We start from the raw sequence: 23,876 nt of genomic DNA on the forward strand, positions 1-23,876 counted from the left end.
TGTCTGCATGGGTTTGAGTCTCAGGCTCAGCTAGCATGGGTACATGAGAAAGCCTGCCAGTAGCTTATCATGTGTCTGTGGTTCTTCCTGGGGTTTTCCAGGGTTCTTCCTCCACCAGTTATACTGGCTTCCATCTATAGCCTATCTTGTACTGAAAAATGGCGTTACACCCTACAACAGCACTTAAGTGTTTCATTAGCCAGGGCTTTGTCATGAGAGAGGTCCCCAACATTGGATACAATTTTAGATGCAGATTATAAATGTGGACAGTTATTTTTCATGCCTTGTTATCTCTTTATGTCAGTTTAATAGACTGGAAAAGAGGAAAGAAACAAAACCCCTCAAGCCCAATCTTGTAAAGGAGTTTTTATGATATTGAATAACTGTTAATAAATTTATTATCAAGGACTTGTTATTGAAGATATTTATTTTTTAAAATAGTGTATTTATCTATTTATTTCCTTGACTAGCACACATTTTAAAATAGAATTAGTTATAAGGGGCATCATTTTCACTACTGATCTCCAGTACTGTTCCACTTCTAGCAATTAATGAAATTTTTTAGCTTATCTTAGAATTTTCCAAAAGAATGCTCTATCCAGTTTGCCTACCACATAAATCACTGCATTAATTTATTAGTTTCAGCAAGTGACATATCTGTATTCCACACTGTTTCCATGTTTATCTGCCTATACTGCCTATCAGTTAATTAAGTATCTAAATGAACAGTCAGGAGACTGTACTCAATTACACTCATAACAATGAATCTGGAGTGCATACAAATCATTTTGTTACAGTGAAGTATTTTATATAACCAACTATGTAAACACCAGACTAGGACTTTGTGCTGTCTGGGATTATACACCAGGCTAAATGTTTGTGATATCTGGGATTTAACAAGAATTTAGCAAAGGACCACTGTATTCTGATCATGTTACACTTTACTGTTTTTAATAATAATTTCGGTGAAGTGCATATCCTGTGAATTACACCTCCACTACACAGTTGAAGCGTTGATTTAATTGCCTGTATTTTGTATTTCATTGATTACTAATACTTGCTTCCTCCATTGCTGGTACAGACGCTGCAGGAAGATTTGGATTCCCTCACATCTGTGTACAAGCAGGCCAAGAAAAAACCTTCGGAAAAGAAGAAGACCCACCGTAGATCTGCATCTTTCGGCCATGGTGACCAGGGCCAGTTAGCAGTAAGTGATGCATGGATAATTACACTTATGTATATTAGAGTAAAATCAGAGTGTTCCCTGTGGCAGAAAACTTGCATCCTCATCTCACTTTTCAGGGACTCACATTTAAAAATTTTGAAAGTCCAAGGCACTCAGTGTTTTGAAAAATCTATTGGCATGTTTTCTACTAGAGGATCAATAATTACAGTTGATGGATCTGCATTTAGAAACGAGATGAGTACCATAATCTATTAACCAACATACTCTACATATCACCATACCCAATGACCTTGAATTCAGGACACTTGTTTGATTCATCTATCAGCCTGTCAATTTCAGTTGTAAGATTCTGTTTTGGGGTTTGGCGGTTTTCCATTCTAGTATAGAATAGCAGGATTTTTTATCAAAATCCTTCAGAACTGACAGCTTTAATTTTTAAGGAAGGGGCACCTGGGATGTTTTTGAGCTTGAAAAATATTTTTGCTATGCTTGATAGAAAAAAGTACATAATGTTGTCGCTATATTATTTGATGAAAATTATCTTGAGGTAAGAAAAAAAAGCATTCCCACTTTGAAAGAAACTTTCAGTGCCTCCACTCCCCTCCATCACACAGAAAAAGGAATCAGATTTAGGGTATATAAGGGGGAGAAACTTCTTTGTCAATGATACAAGTATTCTACGTCAAGAAATTGCATAAAAGTCTACCTTATCAGAAACCTCCATATATAAGAGATACCATTTTATTTTCACCAAGTTCAGGAGGAGGCCTGGGATATTTTTTTAAACAAAATTTCTGGTTCCCAAATAGTGTTAAAAAAAACATCTTGCTTCAGTCTGTTGAAAAAAATAAAAGTATATCTTTCAATCATATCATTTGAAAAACAAAATTGTGTTAAGATTAAAAAGTGAACAAATATCCTAGCAAGAAGGAAATCTCCAGTTGAAGATTGAATGGTTTGACCTTAAAACCCCTATGCCACCATTACATACAAAGAGTTGTATGTGCCAAATCATCTGAATAATACTGAATCATGAAAGATGTTGGCCTCATCACCATTGGGTTCCATTAAATCCAGATAATATGGATCCAGTGTTGATTGGTGACGTCAGCAGGTCAGCCAATCTCAGTTGAAAGCTGGTAAGGCAAGGTTTAATAACATCATTGTTGTAAATATAAGAAATAGTGCCACCAATATATATCTGGATGGTCTTCAGCTCAGGCCTGATCTTCAAATTATTCCAGCACCCCAGCTGGTCTCCAATATTAATCCGAGTCTTATTTTCAGTTATGTATGCTTTTTCTTCTCAAAGCTGTCCTGCCTCTCTTCATTCCATCTCAAATCGGTTTGTGAACAATATGCGATTATGCGAATGTTGTTGTTATTAGATCCATCACTAATGGAATTTGTCTAATGTATCACATCACTACTTTTGGAGAACTCCCAAAAAAGAATGTAATTGTGAGTGATTTTGTTGACTGGATTCAGAGTTTCACCTCTTAATTTTAAACTGAATATTTAAATGCCATTTAAACCTAACATCTTCATTATTTCAAAGACAGGTTTATATAGATAGTTATTTTCCAGACATTAGCTACATTGGAAGAAAGGTGAAATTTATGATAAACAGCAGTATTTGAATGCTATACTTAATATATCCTGTGGTGATAATTTTACAGTACCTTTAGAACTGCATAAGTGATGGTTATGAATTTTATACATCAAGTATGTCCCAAATTTCAGATCAGTTATTACCCAATAATTTGGTACATTATGGCATGGTAAAATGTGTAAAAATCATATGAATGTTTTTGAAGACCTGTGTTGGCAGAAGCCTGACAAAATGATCACTTTGGTTGTCATGTACATGTCCATCTGTCCCCTTTCGAAATTAAGCTTAATGTTCAAGTTTTTTAATTCAATAATATGGTCCATTTCTTAAGTACAATTGGCACAAAGTCCTGATACTAGGCATATGGATACATCTTACATAGAACTGCTACGGTGGCTTTATGGTTAGAGCATCTGCGTCGGATGCAGGAGGTTGAGGGTTCAAACTTGGGCCTAGTCATACGAAAGACATAGAAAATTGGTACTAACAGCTGCCTCGCTAGGTTCTCTGCATTAAGAGGTTAGTGTTAGGACTTGTCAGCCTGGCGTCAGAATAAAGTGACTGGGTGGGACATTATGCTACATATCTGTGGCATGATGTCCCAGTGCTAGATATCACTATAAACTGCAACACTGCAGACATCATAGCAATATGACTGAAAAATTGTTAAAGCTACATTAAAAATCCAAATCAGACACACACACACACAGACACACACACACACACACACACACACACCAAATAAACAAAAATTCAGGAATGGGCTGGAAATGCATTTTCTTGTTTTTATGACTGCTTCCAAAGAAGCATGGGGATATTGTGTTGCAGTCTGTCCATAGTATAAATGTTAACATGTATATGGATATATATGTATAATATCCTTGAATGCCTCCCTCACCATTAAACCCAGACACACAAAACATTGGTCAATATATAGTCCTGTGGGTGCGGAATGTTCAGCAATTATGGAATTTATGATTCCCATGTCTAGTAGCAGGATTTGAACCCATGCATACTAATCAGGTGATCTTGCATCTGATTGGCTGAGCTTCTTTCCCTCATTGAAGCCATATTTCTGATCTGAATTTGATAGACTTGCAGTATGAGTTTATATCATCAAGATCTTTGATGGGTTTGATAAAAAGCAAGATCATCTTATACTAATGAGGTAATCTGACTGGTTGAGTTTGTTACCACTCTGGGGACCATATTTCTGATCCAATTATAATCAAACTTGGAATATAAGCATATATCACTAAAATTTCAGACAAGTTCAGTAATAAGTAAGTTCCACACATTCTAATCAGGTCACCTTGCAGCTGATTTGTTACCATCCTGGAAACCGTATTTTTGAGCCAGTTTTGAGCAAGCTTGCAATATATGCTTATATCATTAAAATCTCACAGTTTCAGAGCAAGATCCAAGCATACTAATAATGTCATTTTGCATCTGATTGGCTCAGTTAAATCTTCTAGAAGCCATATTTCTGATCAGATTTTGATCAACTTAAAGTTCATGTATAAGCTTGCATCAGCACGAGGTTGGAATGGTTTGATAGTGAGTAAAATGCACTGGTTTTAAGGAGTAAATATTCCATATGATTGACTGACGATGTTAACACTCTGGAGGCCATACTTCTGATCTGGATTGGATTAAAGTTAGAATGTATGCTAACATCATTTACATCTCCAGTGAATTTAGCAATGAACAAGATCCACACATACTACAGTGTAATTTGCTGACTCTGTGCCTGACTGGCTGATTAGCTTGCTAGCATTCTGGAGGCAATATATAGGATTGATTTTGATAACGCTTGAAATTTATGCTTATACTATTATATTATATTATTTCAGACAAGTTCATTAATGTACTTCCTGCTGATTACCAGCGTGTAAGTCGGATGCAACTGCAAACTGTATAGACCCAGATCTATAGCTACAAAATGTGCCAACAGATCAAGGTCTGTCCAGTTTGTTAAAACTAATCAGTAGAACAAACATAGACCCTGATCTGCTGGAACATTATGTGACAAGATAACGGACTTTGCGGTTTTTGTGTGTATTTGGACCTGACTTAAACTAGAGTAATAATAATAATAATAATAATAATGACTTTGTATAGTGCCTAATCTTTAGAAGCTCTAAGTGCTTTACAATATTAGACAGCACCTAAATAAACATATATAATGATATGATTACAAAAACCATAAAATTAGAAAACAGAAAACATGCTGAAAATATTTAAGGTAAGGAAACATTATTAGGTTTTGAAGTCGGTTCTTGCAGTCAAAATAGATGAGTTTTAAGAGAGCCCTTGAATGAGATCACTGTGTCTTTGTGTCTAAGTTCTTTGTGCAATTCATTCCATGTTGCTGGGCCCTGGTATGCAAAGAACATTGTCCAGATGACCTCATTTTCATAGTGGGAATAATGAGAATACGAGTGTCAAAAGAGGAGCATAAGTATCTTGCTGGTGTGTACCCATGGGTGAGGTTAGAAAGGTCTGTTGGACTGGAGCCAGTCAGAAAAGGGTGCTTAAATTGGACTAAATACGGTATTTATTGTGCAAGCCCATGTCCAGTTTAGATTGATCTGATGCAGTGTTATGTTTACTGTATCATATACTCCAGATTTAGAAGTGCAAGACAGATCAATACAGGATAAAGCTGACACAGGTAATATCCTTTTATAAAATGAAGGGCTTTGTATCCTAAAGCACATGGAATGTGAATATTTTGATGAAAGAGAATTGATTGAAATCAAACACATTCTAGATTTAAGAGAGACAGTTAAAAAAAATATGCTGTACTGAAAGAATAGTGCATGGATCTCACGTTAATACTTATTTCCAATAAACATTTAATATTTATATCTTTTGTGAGGCTAGGCAAGTAAGAGATTCAAATTACTCAACAAGTTTTTTACAGTTGATATATAATGAGCACAGATGTAATATTCTCTTTGTCACATGTCAAAAATATTAATTATATTCAGTAAAGAAACCAAAATAGTGAAGTGACTTTCAATTATGTTCAGATGCCATCCAGTAGCTAATACTAATTGGAAGATAAAACAAAAATGAGTAGAGGTTCAATATGATGAAATACATCATAATCAAAACTAATCTTAAAGTATTAGAGAGTGGAGAATGAAGAGTAAAAAGAAAAGTTAACCTCAGCTGCATGTATCAAAATCTTTTCAGTAATGTAGCAGAACATGCACACTATATACTAGCTTACAAGTAGAGTCTAACAACAGACAATATTGACCCATATCTGCCATAGTATAATGTACTTGCAGATCAAGGTCTCTATGTTTGTTCTGCTGATTATTTCTATCAGACAGCATAAATCAAGATATGTCACCAAATTATGTGACAGCAGATCTGGGACTTAATTGGCTGTATGTAGTGAAATGACCTTTAAGCAAACTTGACAGCATTTATTAGCAAGAGATAAACTTGAAATATTGCCAAGTTGAGATAGCTACATCTGCTTGTGTGCTTGTCATTTTCTATCAAAATATTGTTATATAATGAAACAGTTTGCTTCTTAGTATCTACTGTAGTATTAGTCACACAGGTCATGTAGGCGTTCAAGTCCGACTGTTTCAGTAATGGGTGGCATTTTTTTTCTTCGAATTTGATTCTACATATCGGTACCTTTAGTTAGCAAGTATTCACTTCATTTTGATACTTAGGAAATTCATTATTTACACGCCCCAAGAATTTCCTATGAGAAAATTAACGTCAAATTATGTGGAGATTTTTGGATGAGATCGACTACAAGTGTCATCCAATACAATCTTGATTGAAAGTTGCATGCTGTGATGTCACAGTGTAAGCTACACATATTGATAAACAAATTTGTACTAACCTATATTGTGATGATTCCACTCGACATGCTCTTTTCTTCACTCAAGTTTAATACATGGCCACTGTAACGTCACCCTCTTAGTAAGAGGAGTGGTTAATTGGATTTGACTGGCGTTATTTAGAGGATGACCTCCTTGATGTTATAGCCCAGTGGGAGTGAAAAAAGAATAGAATTTCAACAGAGAACTGAGCAAGAATACTGGCAAGAAATAAAGCAGTACGAGCCCCTTAGACAAGAAAAATAACAAATTTAATCAAAACAAATTAAATGTGGCAATTCTAATTCAGTCTAAATTATGTTAACAGAAGTTAATAGCATTGTGCAATTTGGATTTATTTCATTATAATAACGAGTGGTGGAAAGAGCTCAATGTCCACGATCGATTTGTATCACCTTCCTCCTTTGACCGTACATTTATCAACATCTTCCTATTTCCTTGACTTCCTATTCTCTAAGCTTCAGCCCTTCCTGGACTTCCTAGTCTTTTATTCTGACCTTGTCCTTTTTTTCTTTCTTTGGGCTTCTGTCTTCGTACTGTCCTGTTTCTCGCCCAGAAAGCGGTTCCTTAAAGGACAAAATTACCCCTAAATCTCTGTACCACTTCCTACATAAAATTCCCCCACTTCGTTACTCAGAAGCATACTAGCTATCCACACACTGCATAAATTCTGACTTAGTATGGTAGAACGTTACCCTCACTTCACAGTGACAGGTCATAAATTACCACATGAGCATCTGTTGAACATTACCGTATTCTTTTACCTATGCTACTACATGTTCAATTACTATTGCATGAAATTCACAAATTCTAACTCTCAGCAATCTCTAACCTACAAGATTATTTAAGCATTACAAAATCAAATATAAATAGGTAATTATTGTTGACTCATGATAATCAGTATTGTCATAACAGACAAAGGAAATTATTTCATATAACCCTATGAAATCCTACACATATGAAATTTTGGATCGCATGCAATCAATTCTACCAATAACTAATAACTGTAAAATTAAAAGGTAAATTGCATAACAACTCTGGGGCCCCGAGTGGCCGAGTGGTCTAAAGCGCTCACCATTACGGATCACTGCCATCTCACCTCTGTCTGCATGAGTTCGAGTCTCAACCTCGGCTAACGTTGGTACGTGAGAAAGCCTGCCAGTAGCTTCTCATGGGTCGGTGGTTCTTCCCGGGGTTTTCCAGGATTCTTCCTCCACCAACTATACTCGCCGCCATGTATAGCCTATCTTGTGCTGAAAAATGACATTAAACCCTACAACAACAACAACAACAGCATGACAACTCTAGCAAGCGGTTATGGTTGGTAGCTCAATTGTTTAAATTCTCAGGACAGTGTAGCAATGCCCTTGGTCAAATCTCACTCAGTCATAAATTCTAGCCATTCAAGTTTCAACACTGCCATGGGCTAGGGGGAGAAAAGAAGAAAGGTCGAAGTGACTCTTTATGGAGGGGGATTTCTTCCATAATTATATATGTGCATTTCCTAATCTTCCTTGATGCATTATTGTAAATGGCTGCTTGCAAGTGCTACTTTCATAATTCTATCTATGTATGTTGTAAATTCATTGATGCCAATTGTTCGTGGCAGTTTGCAAGTGCTATTTTCCTTCTGCATTATTGTCAGTGGCTGCTTGCAAGTGCTACATTCATAATTCTAGTCATGAATTTTCTATTTTTCATTGATCCAAGCTGTAAATGGTTGATTGCAAGTTATTCGAACTCCTTTCCATAAGAATTATGAAAGTAGCACTTGCAAGCCCAAGCTGTCATTTACAATAATGCATCAAGGAAGATTAGAAAATACATGCATAGAATTATGGCAGAATACCCCTCCATAACCCTTCACAAAGATTCTTCTGGCTTAAATGCGATAACATTTTAATGCTCAATGCATTCAACTTTTAAGTCACCATTGTAAAAGACCATAGCGGTCGATAATATTTGTGTGCAAGTTCCTTGATGACAGCTAAGGTGCAAAGCATTCATTAATCAGGATTGAAGAGACTTTGGTTAAAGAAAATTAGCGTAAATTTTTTAAAAGAACCATTTATATTTAATTTAAAATGAGTAAAAGTGCATACTTGACCCGTGTAACTTTTACTATAAAGGTTTCATGTAAATTGAATGGAAAAAAAAAAGATGATGTGAATTTGTATGAATACCATGAAAACTGCCTTGGTGTCTAACCATTCTGATTCAAAAGCACAACAGGCTTAGAGTCCAAGTAGTTGACACAAAGAATGGTACAAGTTTGAAAATATAACAAGTCAAAAGGGTGCAAACATTTAATGTCTAACACAGTAGGCAACACTGTTCAGTTTTGTTCAATTTAAGGGAGATGCTGACTTTTTGGAGTGGAGAATGCTCTCTTGGTCTTGCTCAGAGTGCAACACTGTAGGCAGAAAGTTTACATTCATTTGCCAGTTCAAATTCGATATTGGCCCATTATATTATGCGATGACAAATTTTCTAAATGGATTTTAGTTGCCTGCCTTTTCTTCGGTATTTGTGCTGTGTTAGACATATGTTGCCTACATCATTATGATGCTGGCTTTAGTAGTCATAGGCAAGGATTTACTGAGAGGTTGTAGGTTAGTAGGTAGAGCTTGAAAATTCACTATTGGAAAATTGTGGCCACGCTGTACTCAACAGAGCATACTCTTAGGTGCAGTAAATCACTTTATTATAGCATCTCAAAATTTTAGCCAATCTTTAATTTGAGCATATTGCAGCATACAATGTTAGCAAATAACTGATCAGCAAAATTAAAAGAATTAGTGCTGTGGCATGAATAGCTGCTGACAGGAATTTTCAAATTATGGATCATTCAGACCATCTGCCCATTCATAAGCGTTGCAGCCTTGGTATAATATGGTGCTTGTAATACAGTGTCTACTATGATCTGACCACTTATACATATCTAGAACTGTCCATCAGGGTAATCATGGAAAATGTACACCTTTTTCATTATAAAATTGTCACAGGTATAATAATTTACTGAAAACTAGTTTGCGTCCTTAAATATATTTACAGCACAGTGCTTTTCCATTACTTAAACCTTAGGGGTCAGAATATGAATTTATCAAAGTGTCAGGTATGGGTTGATCATCAGACAAAGTACATTATTTCTCCCCTGATAAGACTGTGGCCAGCCTGATCAATTTTTCAGAATGTAAGGTGGGTATGCTTATTGTCAGTCACCATTTCTCCCCCCCCCCCCCGATGATACCATAATGAATTTGTCGAAAAGTAGGGGGTTTGTTTATTATTAGACAAAATACTGTATTTCTCTAATGACAATACAATGAGGCCAGCCTAATAAACTTGTCAAAAAGTTGGAGATGGGCTTATAATCAGAGTTTGTTATTTCTTCCGTAGTAAGACATTGGATCCAGCAGAAGGCTAGCATAATGTTTTGTCAATAAGTAGGAGGTGGGCTTATAATCAAAGATATTTTTAATAAATATTTGCCAAGATTTGGTAAAAGTGGGGCATTTGCTTAATTGAAGTATGGGCTTTACATCAAGCATGGGCTTAGCGTCAAGCATTGGGCTTTAACATCAAGCATGGGTTTAGCATCAAGCATTGGGCTTAACATCAAGCATGGGCTTGGCATCAAGCATGGGCTTAACATCAAGCATGGGTTTAGCATCAAGCATGGGCTTAACATCAAGCATGGGCTTAACATCAATCATTGGGCTTTAACATAAAGCATGGGCTTGGCATCAAGCATGGGCTTTAGCATCAAGTATGAGCTTTAACATCAAGCATGGGCTTTAACATCAAGCATGGGCTTAACATCAATCATTGGGCTTTAACATCAAGCATGGGCTTAGCATTCAAGCATTGGGCTTTATCATCAAGCATAGGCTTAGCATCAAGCATGGGCTTAACATCAAGCATGGGCTTAACATCAATCATTGGGCTTTAACATCAAGCATAAGCTTGGCATCAAGCATGGGTTTAGCATCAAGCATGGGCTTAACATCAATCATTGGGCTTTAACATCAAGCATGGGTTTAGCATTCAAGCATTGGGCTTTACCATCAAGCATAGGCTTGGAATCAAGCATGGGCTTAACATCAATCATTGGGCTTTAACATCAAGCATGGGCTTGGCATCAAGCATGGGTTTAGCATCAAGCATGGGCTTAACATCAAGCATGGGCTTAACATCAATCATTGGGCTTTAACATCAAGCATGGGCTTAATATCAAGCATGGGTTTAGCATCAAGCATGGGCTTAACATCAAGCATTGGGCTTTAACACCAAGCATAGGCTTAGCATCAATCATTGGGCTTTAACATCAAGCATGGGCTTGGCATCAAGCATGGGTTTTGCATCAAGCATGGGCTTAATATCAAGCATGGGCTTAACATCAATCATTGGGCTTTAACATCAAGCATGGGCTTAACATCAAGCATGGGTTTAGCATCAAGCATGGGCTTAACATCAAGCATGGGCTTAACATCAATCATTGGGCTTTAACATCAAGCATGGGCTTTAGCATCAGGTATGAGCTTTAACATCAAGCATGGGCTTTAACATCAATCATGGGCTTAACATCAATCATTGGGCTTTAACATCAAGCATGGGCTTAGCATTCAAGCATTGGGCTTAACATCAAGCATTGGGCTTTAACATCAAGCATAAGCTTAGCATCAAGCATTGGGCTTTAACATCAAGCATTGGGCTTAACATCAAGCATTGGGCTTTAACATCAAGCATAGGCTTAGCATCATGCATGGGCTTAACATCAAGCATTGGGCTTTAACATCAAGCATATGCTTAGCATCAAACATCCGCTTTAGCATCAAGTATGAGCTTTAAAATCAAGCATAGGCTTAGCATCAAGCATTGGGCTTTAGCATCAAGCATAGGCTTAACATCAAGCATTGGGCTTTAACATCATAGGCTTAGCATCAATCATGGGCTTAACATCAAGCATTGGGCTTTAACATCATAGGCTTAGCATCAGCTACATTAAAAATCCAAATCACACACACACACACACACACACAAATACCATTCCACTTGAAATAGCTATATTTAACCCAATAATAATACCTTATAAGTACATGTATTAACTCCTTTCACCACAATGCTCCAGTGACCTAGTGGTTAGAGTGTCTGCCTCAAATGCAAGAGATCGGGGGTTTGTACCCTGGCCGAGTCATACCAAAGAGTTACAAAAATGGTACTGACAGCTGCCTCGCTTGTCGCTCAGCATTAAGAGGTTAGTGTTAGGACTGGTCAGCCTGATGTCATGATAATGTGACTGGGTGGGACATCATGCTACATGTCTGTGACATGATGCCCCAGTGCTAGGAATCACTATAAACTGCCACACTGCAGACATCGTAGCAGTATGACTGAAAAATTGTTAAAGCTATGTTAAAAATCCAAATCACACACACCACTACTTTCACCACACACTTATACCTTTATTAATTGTCTCATCTGCATTGGAAAGTGGTAGGACTGAAGTACATATCACTCTGTCACTGGTGGCACAACAGTAACATCAGTGATCAAGATTTTGTACTTGAGTTTGTACAAGACTTGTACTGTTGGTGAGAATGGAAGCATTTTTGTTTGGCTGTCAAAATAAAAATAGTTCTGGAAATAACTGTATTACTATAATAACCGTTATCATATACATTAGCTTATAAGTAGAGTCCAATGCAAACTGCATAGACACAGATCTGCTGTAACATATTGCACCAACAGATCTTGATCTACACATTTTGTTAGGAGTAATCAGTAGAACAATCTTTGTTGACCTAAATCTGCTGGCACATTTAATTTTTAAGTCAATGGCCCACTGGTCCAGCAAACTTTCAAAATGCACTGGCCAAACTAAGTTTCAGTGGCCTACATGAAAATCAGAAAGCTTATGTTTCATTATAATAACCTTAGACTAACTTTAAGCAGTATAAATAGGGGCCCCGAGTGGCCGAATGGCCTAAAGCGCTCTCCGTTACGGATCACAGCCATCTCACCTCTGTCGGAGCTGGTTCGAGTCTCGGATTCAGCCAATGTGGGTATGTGAGAAAGCTTGCCAGTAGCTTCTCGTGGGTCAGTGGTTCTTTCCGAGGTTTTCCCGGGTTCTTCCTCCACCTGAAAAATGGTGTTATTATTGCTGTTGTTGAACTAAGGTTTAATGCCATTTTTCAGCACAAGATAGGCTATACATGGCGGCCAGTATAACTGGTGGAGGAAGAAACCTGGCAAACCCAGGGAAGAACCACCGACCCACGAGAAGCTACTGGCAGGCTTTCCCACGTACCCATGCTAGCCGAGCCTTGGACTCGAACCCACGCAGACAGAGGTGAGATGGCAGTGATCCGGAACGGTGAGCGCTTTAGACCACTCGGCCACTCGGGGCCCCCGAAAAATGGTGTTAAACCCCACAACAACAACAACAACAATATACAGTATATATATGTAGTTAAAAATGAGAAATGCATTGTATTTGTCTTATTTTTTGCATCATTAAGAATATATATATCATAGAATTAGCAAGTTCTTATAACACCTACATTTCAAAATCAGTATCTTCATCACTTTCAGAACTTCTGTGATCTTACTCATCACTAATTCTTAACAGAGGTTAAATCAAAGATGGCATTTTTGTTAGGGTATGTACAGTTTTAAATTTATAACCATCTTGTCATATTTTGCTTACTTTAACTTGAATAAACACTGAGATGCCTCACCAGTTGCCACTGGTTTAGATGCATCTTTTAAAAGAAAAATGCATTTTAGAAACCTGGTGATTTTAGATATCTGTTCTGAAGTTGTCCATATCTTTGACGAATTGTGAGGGTTCATCAGGTATTGAATTTGTTTTACTTGACAAAAAAGTTCATGATTTGTTTCTCTTCATAATAGCAGATGACATGGATGTTTGTATTTTGCCTGGTCCCCCCTCCCCCCCAAAAAAAATGCTATTGAAAATTCAGTGCAGTGAATAATAAAGGTAGAAAATTAATTCAGTGCCAATGAATAAAAAATGTAGAAACTTAATTCAGTGGCAATAACCAGCAATAACTTGCTGATTATAAATATGAAAACCTGAAACAAAGTAGGATAATGTCACAAAGCATAAAATTTGGATGTGTAACAATATGAATAATTCAGCACCATCCATCTACTAATTTGGTATCAGTTGTTGTGGTTATGTCAAAAATGACTTTTTCTTTGAATCATGGATTGTAGACTGGGGTGGTGGTGTGCTACTGTCATTGTGACTGCTTTTGAAATCAACTCATAGTAACCTATCAATCCCCAATGTACTGAAGTCTGATTTGATTCACAGTATGGCAGTGTAATTTAACCTGTCAATCCCCAATGCATGTACTGAAGTCTCTGATTTGAGTCACAGTATGGCAGTGTAATTTTATCCTGTCAATCCCCAGTGTATGTACTGAAGTCTCTGATTTGAGTCACAGTATGGCAGTGTAATTTTATCCTGTCAATCCCCAATGCATGTACTGAAGTCTCTGATTTGAGTCACAGTATGGCAGTGTAATTTTATCCTGTCAGTCCCCAATGCATGTACTGAAGTCTCTGACTTAAGTCGCAGTATGGCAGTGTAATTTTATCCTGTCAATCCCCAATGCATGTACTGAAGTCTCTGACTTGAGTCACAGTATGGCAGTGTAATTTTACCCTGCCCATCCCCAATGCATGTAGTGAAGTCTCTGACTTGAGTCACAGTATGGCAGTGTAATTTTACCCTGCCCATCCCCAATGCATGTACTGAAGTCTCTTGACTTAAATCACAGTATGGCAGTAATTTTACTCTGCCCATCCCCAATGCATGTACCGAAGTCTCTGATTTGAGTTGCATTATGACAGTGTAATGAATATGATAGAAGTCTTTGATTCAAGTCAGTCTACTTGTGTATAGTGCAATGAATGTAATAGATAGATGTCTCAGATCTAAGTCAGGCACTGTACAGTACATGTACAATGAATGACAGATGTCTTTGATTAAAGGCACAGTGTAACATTGTATAGTATAATGAATGTGATTATTTTAATTCATATACTGGATGCAAAATATGACTATATTGCAAACATAACCATTGATAAACAGATTCATATCAGCATAATTTCAGCAGCATCTTGTGTTTCATCAATATGTGGTTAATAATAAATTACATTGATACTAATTCTACCTGGGCATCATCACATAAATACTGGTAAGCTAGCTTTGCTATGAAATTCCATTTGATTAATCAATCACTACATCTCCATCAGATAAGTTCTGTTCTGACTTTGGTTGACTAATTTGTATTGACGGACTTCACAAGCAGCATTATTACTAGACTGATTTGCAACTCTATTTGGTCACAGTAGGCATTTGTATATACACAATGAAGATGTAAGCTAGATTGGCTGAACCCAACATCACCATACATGTAAGTAAATGATTGCTGAATCTGTTTGTTCCACTTAATGAAATAAGAAAAGGTGTTGAACTCTCAAAGCTTGTCATCTCAAACTTGTGATCTCTTATTCATAGAAGCATTAATTGTTGATGTCACATTATGATTAATTGAATCCCAAAGTTTAGAGTATTTGTTATTGAAGTCACATGTGTTCATGTAAAAATAAAATAAATGACCACACTCAAAATGCCAAGAGATCATGCAAAGCAAGACATTCCATAAAGGTTAGTCATATTCTGTATTATTATCTCACATTGTCATGGAAAATTTGATATTTTGGGAAAATAGTGAAATTTATCTTGTCCATTTGTTAACATTCATTTATGTATCATCCAAGGGAAATTATGAACATGGAAAGAAAAGAAGTGGAGGTAATAAATCGATAAACATTTTTCTGAAATATTGGCTGAATTTAGCTAGTTTCCTAACTTGACAAATGCAGACTTCTGTTTTTGGTTTCGGTTTTGTGGGGTGTGATACCATTTTTACACCACAGGATAGGCCAGTATAGAGGACAAACCATGGAAGACCCTGGGAAGAATCACTGACACATAAAAAGCTACTGGCAAACTTTGTCACGTACCCAAATTGGTTGAGTCGAGACTTTCATGCAGATAGGGATGAGATGTGTAAATGATATGTAATCCGGGTGAGCACTTAGACCACTTGGCCATGTGGGTCCCAACTCCTTCTTCATTCTTCTAACCAAACTCCTTCTAATGAAAAGACATTCAGTCAGGGCAAATTATTAGATGAAATTATATTATAGTTTGATATGCCTTGGCATTTTGTGGCACTCAAATATAAATTATACTAGTTTGATGTGCCTTGGCATTTTGTGGCACTCAAATATAAATTATATTATAGTTTGATGTGCCTTGGCATTTTGTGGCACTCAGATATAAATTATATTATTGTTTGATGTGCCTTGGCATTTTCTGACACAGTAGTATGATATCTATGTTCAAGTTGGTTTATTGTTTTGAAGGGGTGGGGGGGGGCAAGTCTGGAGTTTTATTTTCACTTGATGGACAATGTTCAATCTTATATGATCATGTACTGTGTTTATCAGTTGTGTACCAAATATCTAGAGGAGTTTTCTTTTGCACAGAGAAAGATACATTGAGAATAAAATGAAACAGTTTAAAGGGGGAAAATCAGAGTGCTGCTGTATATGAGAGGTTTTAATTGTGGAGTTTTCCCTGAAGGTAGCGCTACGAAAACCGGCTTAAAATGGCTGATGTTTACAGCAGGTGTCAAAAGGCGCTTCCATGCGAATGGAGTAGAGGCGTCCAAGGACGCTTGCATGAAGTAAAGGGTTAAGAGGTTCAAAAAAGTGTTAGGAGTGGTCGGCCTGGTGTCAGGATAATGTGACTGGGTGGCATGATGCCCCAGTGCTAGACATCACTATAAACTAACACAATGCAGACATTGTAGCAGTATGACTGAAAAATTGTTAAAGCTATGTAAAAAAATCCAAATCACACATACACACACCCTCTACTTGAGCCAGATTGTAATTACCATTTTCTGAAAATACTGTCAACTTAATAGGAAGTTTCCATTCTGGGAGTTTCTAACGTCAGAATCTAGACTGTATCTTTAACTCAGATTGAAATAAACATGTTCTGATCATTTAAACCACAAAGATAGAGAAACATTAGCTATGCATTATGTTGTTACAAAATAAATATCACTGGTCAGGTATACCATTAACTTGATTTTTGACAAAGTTCATGTACAAAATGCAGATGTACCTAACATATAATCATTATAATAGAAAGGCTGCCAAATAATGCAAATTAAATTTACATCACAGTTGAGGAAAGGTAACCATAGTAGACGGTAGAATTGCATTTTATTAAACAGAATCATGATTTTACTTGGACTTTGGAGTTGTTTCATTTAACAAAATAGAGTGATTTTACTACTGGGTAGATATTGTACAGGGTCGATAGTTATTGTTCAACTGTTTCATCTTTCTCAGCATTTTCGGCAAAAATTGCAAAAGACAAAAGATCACGTGGGAAAACAGCGAAAGAGTCCCATACCTGCAAGTCATCAGGCCCTGTCCTTGACAGCACCACCTATTCTTATTCGGTCAGCATCTATAGGAATTTCTTCTGCCACCCACATTCCAAAGTCTTCAATGTCACGATATCAGAGGAACAGTGTTGAGGGACTCAATGTGGTAAGTGTAGTGCGTTTTATCCTTTATTGATATGTTATATAACTAATTGTCTCACCTCAAAATGGTGGGATATACTGTCTATACTTACATATAAGTCAGTTCCAGCTTCAGACTATGGGGGTGCTCTACAAAAAATATTGATATACCTCTGTGTTACTTTCATATTCTGTGGCTGAAATTTCATTGGATATTGTACTTGAAGAGACTGTAAATAATCGAAGCACACAGTTAACCAAAAAGACTGCTCCCTTGTGCTAAAAAAATCAGCCTGAATTAGTCTAAAGTACACTATCTTTAGCAGTTGTTAAAATAGGGAAAATGAATTTTGCCAGACTTGACAAAAACTGCTTCTGAAAGTACAATGAATGAATTACCAAATATATAAAATGTAATATAAAAAAATGTTATTAGCTCTTTTTTTTTACAATTTACCTCTGAAGTCCAGGAAGTGAAAATGACCAAGCGGAGCTAGCAGTTTTTTGAAAGGTGCACATTTGAAGTAAGGCCAAGCTGTATACTCTATATAACCCATATTACACCCATCAATCATATACCAAAATGAAGGGAATTAATGGTTCTTTGAATAATACCGAACATATGCGAGGTCCTTTTTAACTCATTAATTCCTGGTGCCACATTTACGTGGCAGGAGGTAGTAGCCTACTGCCACGCTCTGTTACTGAGCGTCGAGGTCATGAATGATACACTAAAGTGGGTGGTATTATAGAAAGGTAGACAGATGTAGCTCTACAATGATAACAAATAATCTGGAAGTTCCAGTTGCAGTATAAAATACAGAGGGAAAAACCAAATTTTTTGGACCTGATTTTTTTTCCACCCAAAATTTGCCTGTGGATGGAATCCAATTTTGTGTCCAGATTTTATACTTTTTGGCCTCAGATCTAAGGCAGACCAGTCTGAACTGCACACAGACAGATGAACCTTTGCAAAAGGTAGGATAAGATGGTCATTTGAATAAAGAGTGGTCTCGATATGAAAATGTTGGGTCCGTTAAGAAAAAAAAACAAGAAAAAAAGATCTCCAACTTTTACCCTTTTTGCTGATGTTCGAACAAAATAGCCAGTGAAAAACAATGTTTCTAACACAACTAGGCATTAAGATAATGGGAAATCACTTGAAAGTCGATGTATTAGGATGTATTCAGAAATAGCCCATAAAATGTGTTGCCTACTCGCATTTCAGGTGAAAACGATAAAAAGCTCCAGGGGTTAATGAGCTAAATAGCCAGTATAACCAGTGAGGACACCCGGAGAAATTCTTTTTCTTTAAAAATTCTAACCCTGTGCAAAATATGAAACTGGTGAGCGCCACCATAGTGTATAGACTTGTATCTGAAGGAACATAATACACCAACAGATCCAGTAAATATTAGAACAAAGAACGTGAACATATTAAAAATCTTGCCACTAATTCTCCTGAATGGATGATCATGTTGACATTTTTCACCAGTAGTCTTCTAATGGTTTCTAGTTTGTCCTACATGAAAATGGTGCTGATCTGGCATTTGGTTTATTTGAAGATCTTGTTGTTCAAAATATCAGAGATGGGTTCTATACTCAGCAGTTAAAAAAGAAGTCTCATCTTGAATATCAGCAAATTCCTTTCAGGCAGTAGAGCATAGTCCCTTTGAGGGGCTGTTGTCATTTGCATCATTGCCAGTTCAGAATTTATAAAAGTGTATAAAATTGTTCAAGATCATGCAGCAGGAAAAAAATATCCATGTCTGCATTACTTACTTAAACATTTGGGTCAAGGGACAGCAAATTAAAATTGTTCACAATGGCCAAGAGTTGAGATTTGATATGAAGTCAGCTGGGTGGGTGGGGGGATTAGTACTGGTGCTGAAGTTGGTTCCAAATTTGGAAGTACAGGTACTGTAAAACTATTGTCATTCATGGGGTACCAATTAATGTCAGACTAGCATGGGGAACTGTCCATCAACTATTGCACTGCAGAAATGCTTTGACCTGCTGACCTGTCAAATCACCCAGCTTTCTAAAAATGCTCGCATAACAGCATTTTTTTTCTTTCTCCACTGCTGGGTTAGTAAAGTTGTATATCTGTTGCAAAGTGGGTTTTACCTGTGCTGGTTGTACAATGTCACAAAATACAAAGTCAGATGTGTGTACCTTCCTACTTTCTCATTTTTTGATCACCATGATTTTGTTCAGTAAGAGAAAACACGCAAAAATATAGCAGACTAATTAATTACTAGGCTGAGTGTTCCATAATCAGAGAGATCAATTTTAATGGTTTTCATTTAGATCTTGAATCTTAATTTAGAACATAAAATGCCGTTTAACTTCCCCTTCAAAGAGGACTGAATAACCTCATTATTGTCCTTGATGGATTTTAAATTTTGTTACCTTTATCTTCTGGTTGAAAGAATTTTGAAGATATCTGTTACATTTTATCTTGTAGAGGTACATGTTTCTGTTTATTTGAAAGGTTTTATGTTCCTAGAATGTTTAGTATTCTTTACCATTTGCAGTTTAATTTTGTGCATCCATCCATCCACCCACCCACCCACCCATCCATCCATCTGTATGTTACATACATACATACATACATACATACACACACATACATATTACTTTCAGTAGTTGTATTAAGTCTGTTTGATCATGCATTCCTGGCACCGAATATTGGCTTTATATGTTGTTGTTGTTGTTGTTGGGTTTAACGCCATTTTTCAACACACGATAGGCTATACATGGCGGCCAGTATTAATGGTGGAGGAAAAACCCGGGAAAACCCCGGAAAGAACCACCGACCCACGAGAAGCTACTGACGAGCTTTCTCACATACCCACATTAGCCGAATCCTCGACTCAATCCCACACAGACAGAGATGAGATGGCAGTGATCCGTAAAGGATAGCGCTTTAGACCACTCGGCCACTCGGGGCCCCTGGCTTTATATGTATTCAGCAAGTCGACATTGATGTGTACTGTTATTTTGTCTTGGTCTGATTCATAGATGTGATGCAGATATCAATTTTTCAGTAGCATTGTCATTGTTGTAGGCATCAATGTTAAGTGAGTGCATTTACCTCAGTTTCTGTGACACTGTTGCATGTATACCATATATACTTGCATACAAATAGAGTCAAACTGCAAACAACAAAGATCCTGATTTGCCATAGCATGATTTGCCTGCAGATCAGAGTCTTTGGTGTTTTGTTCTCCTGATTACTTCTAACAAACTGAACAGACCCAGGTCTGCTGGTGTTTTATACAACAGCAGATCTGTGTCTGTGCATTTTGCAGTTTGACTTATCTTGTAAGCGAGTATATATGGTAGTCATTAAACATGATGGATGTATTCTTCATGTATTTATTACCCAGTATTTATTTATTATTTCTGTAATCACAGTAACCGTGAAAATTTATTTCAGCTAGATTTCAGAGTTAAAAGTGTGTCAGTAATTTATTTAACTGGACCTTGTGATATCAAACAATGGAATTCCATCAAACTATGTAATTCCGTAACACCTTATAAAAAGTTAACTGACTCATGCCAAGTTTTTAAAACCTTAGTCAACATCCACAGAAACAATCATTTATATTTTCTTTGTTTAATTCAGTACTACTACTCTTTAAAACATTGTTATATCATGTACTCACTTGTAATGTTGTACGCAGGTTCACTGCTAATCCTATATGTACTCATCCTTAAAGCCTTGTGCATATTTTTATTGAAATTATAGATCAGTTGTCTAGTTTTTAATAGCGTTTGTTGTCTAAAGACACATCATTGTGTAAAAATTGTGTATATATATATATATATATATATATATTTGTTTGTACAAGTGTAACTGTACAAGACATTGAAGATTGGTATGAGCTTTATTATTATTATTATTATTATCATTACTTAGATTTTTTTACAAATTCATCTATATAGAGCCTTTTGACCTCAGTCTCATTTGCATTTTTGTAACTTTTTCATCACAGGTCCATTAAGGACTCAAAGCCTGAATGTGTTGAAACTTTTTTTCTGGAAAAAATTAATGGCATCAACTGCAGTCCAGTAAATGCATTCGGTTATATTTTATTAGCTCTGTGTCACATCTGTAGCTCAGTGAATTTCCACACGAAAAATGTGGATAGCATTACAGCACAATTCAGTGCAACATTACAGATCAACAGCACTCCTTCAATGCATGCTGAAAAAATAATCTGTTGACATATAACCTGCTGTGTTGAAAATCCTGGAGTTGTGGAAGTATTTATGTTTTACCCAATCGTTATTGGAGTCATTTCATACCGCAGCTAAGCAACATCATCTGCATCATCTAGTTTTCTTTAATGCTTTACCACCTATAAGCACTATTGTATGCCTTTAACACTTTCTCTTGGAAATGCTATTGGATGCCTTTAACACTTTCTGTTGGATGCCTCCATCTGATTCACATATTTGCAAGGAAGTTTGTTTTGTTGCGTACAGTAAACATCAGCCATTTTGAGCTGGTCTTTTGAGCAAGCCATATGTTAGACACTACTGACATTGAGGTTAATGACCATCACATCACACTGTGTGGTTTGCTACTTACGATATAGTCCTAACCAGCTGTTTAAAGTAAATCAGCCAGATTCTCCACTCTCCAAAATGAAGGCCACAGATTTCTTTGAGCACTTTATTGATTTTGATGATCAGATTTAGGACTATGGAGGCTTCAGTAAGTAAGGTATAGAATTCAACAGTGATGTAGGCAACACTTGATTTTTGATAATTGATCAGATTTGGATGATTTAGTGTTACATGTGCAGACAACAAACCAATTGATTTAGGCATTGAAAAAGGTTAGCCATGGTTGGTGACACAGCTTCACTAACTTGATAGTGAATGAGTTTCTCAAGATTGTAAAGCATATAAAAGTTCTTCAATGAAAAGTAATTATACAAGTACAGTATAAAGATCTGATTTTACTCTTAAATCTATTGTTTAGATAACAAATATGTACAAAGAAGGGAAATGTTAAAATTTATGTTGAAATTTAATTTATACTCCACTGATGTATGTTTTACAGGCAGGCCTATTTGCATAGAGTCATCTAGGTAACAAGTGTACCATTTATAGCACATTTCACACTTTGGCTTATGCATATGTATTTAAATCAACAGCCAACACAGGAGCTGACACCATGAAGTAAAGGGTTAAACTACTTTAAATTTCAATGTTAAAAATATGTTTATGATGTGATTTGCTGAATATGTAATAAAATCTATACTCACAAGAAAGACATCATTTTATTTAAGTACATGTATATGGTTGCAGCTTACAAGAAGCCAAACAGGAGGCAATTATGTTATAACCAAAACTAACCTAACATGAAAGCTGATCATTTCCTTTGAAATAATCAATTTTTCAACAGATCATGGCAGCATTGAAGTATTAGCATGTAAACAGACCATGTTTAAGAATTTAGCCATTTAGTGTTGTTGTGCTGTATGTTGATAAGTTGAAATTATTTGTCGGAAACGAATTAAGTAATTTTATCTACATTCTGAGATACTTAGGTGGCTTATCCCTGAGCAAGGCACTTTACTCCATTTGACGTGGCATGAAAAAAACATGCATGGGTTGATGTGCAATTAATATAAATAAACATACAGAGACACAATGTTCTCCAATTCCACTTGTGGGAGTTTAGATAGTATAGTGGTTTCCCTCTAATGTAAGGCTGTTCTCAAGAGATGCCACCACCTCTAACCCTTAAGCACAGATAATACCTCATCTTGCTTTGATGTGCAGTGGACATCCAGTCAAGCATGGGACGGCTAAAGAAGTTGATATACTGGCGCTTTCAGATTGCCAACATATTTATTGGAAACCATGAAGAAAAAGAGATCAAGCAACTTAACATAGTAATGTTATCTGTTTGAAATTATTTATTGTGCCTATAAATAATTATATTTGTTATATAATTTGTAATGAGATACTGTAATTTATCGGTGAGAGAAATTGATACTGCCACATTGGCAATATGCTACATCTGATGTCAGTTTTGGAACTACTTTATTTTCCCATTTAGGAAATACTTTTGCCCTTGTGTATCTTATTCAAACTTTGTTTCCATATTTAGGCATATTTCATTTTTCTTCTACTCCTTACTCCCCCAACCCCCACCCCTGCATCATGATGAACAGATTTTAAAATGTGTCAAGACTGTAGTGTATGTTTATGTAGTTAGTGAGGTGCTATAAGAAGTGGTTTAAAATGAGCGTCTAAACACAAAAAGTCGGGTATCATATATTAACCTTTTTAAAATTGTTTTTCACATGAATTGTGTCAATTGTCAGTGACTGAACTCACATAATCTGTTTCTATTCATTATTCATTGTCACCATTAGAGTACTTGTTACACCCTGCTACAAACAGTACATTTCATGGAAAATCTCTTGTTTAAATGTAGAACTAAAATTGTTTAAGTAGCAGTTTTAATTCTCATCACATTGCAGTCTCTCATGGGTCAGTGGTTCTTTCTGGGGTTTTCCCCGGGTTCTTCCTCC

The 23,876-nt window shown here is 36.4% G+C and overlaps 1 protein-coding gene across 1 annotated transcript in view; it reads left to right on the forward strand.

Annotated features, from left to right (window-relative positions):
- Nucleotides 1–23,876, forward strand: part of LOC149776692 (protein FAM117B-like) — a 91,032-nt gene that overhangs the window by 51,975 nt on the left and 15,181 nt on the right. Inside the window, exons 3-4 of the mRNA XM_089941228.1 lie at nt 1,082–1,207; nt 17,138–17,341. Coding sequence (XP_089797354.1) covers nt 1,082–1,207; nt 17,138–17,341 — 330 coding nt within the window. The remainder of the gene's footprint in view (nt 1–1,081; nt 1,208–17,137; nt 17,342–23,876) is intronic.

This window comes from Sinohyriopsis cumingii, chromosome 18, assembly GCF_028554795.1.
Source record: "Sinohyriopsis cumingii isolate HCF-2022 chromosome 18, ASM2855479v2, whole genome shotgun sequence".
In the NCBI taxonomy this organism is placed as follows: domain Eukaryota; kingdom Metazoa; phylum Mollusca; class Bivalvia; order Unionida; family Unionidae; genus Sinohyriopsis; species Sinohyriopsis cumingii.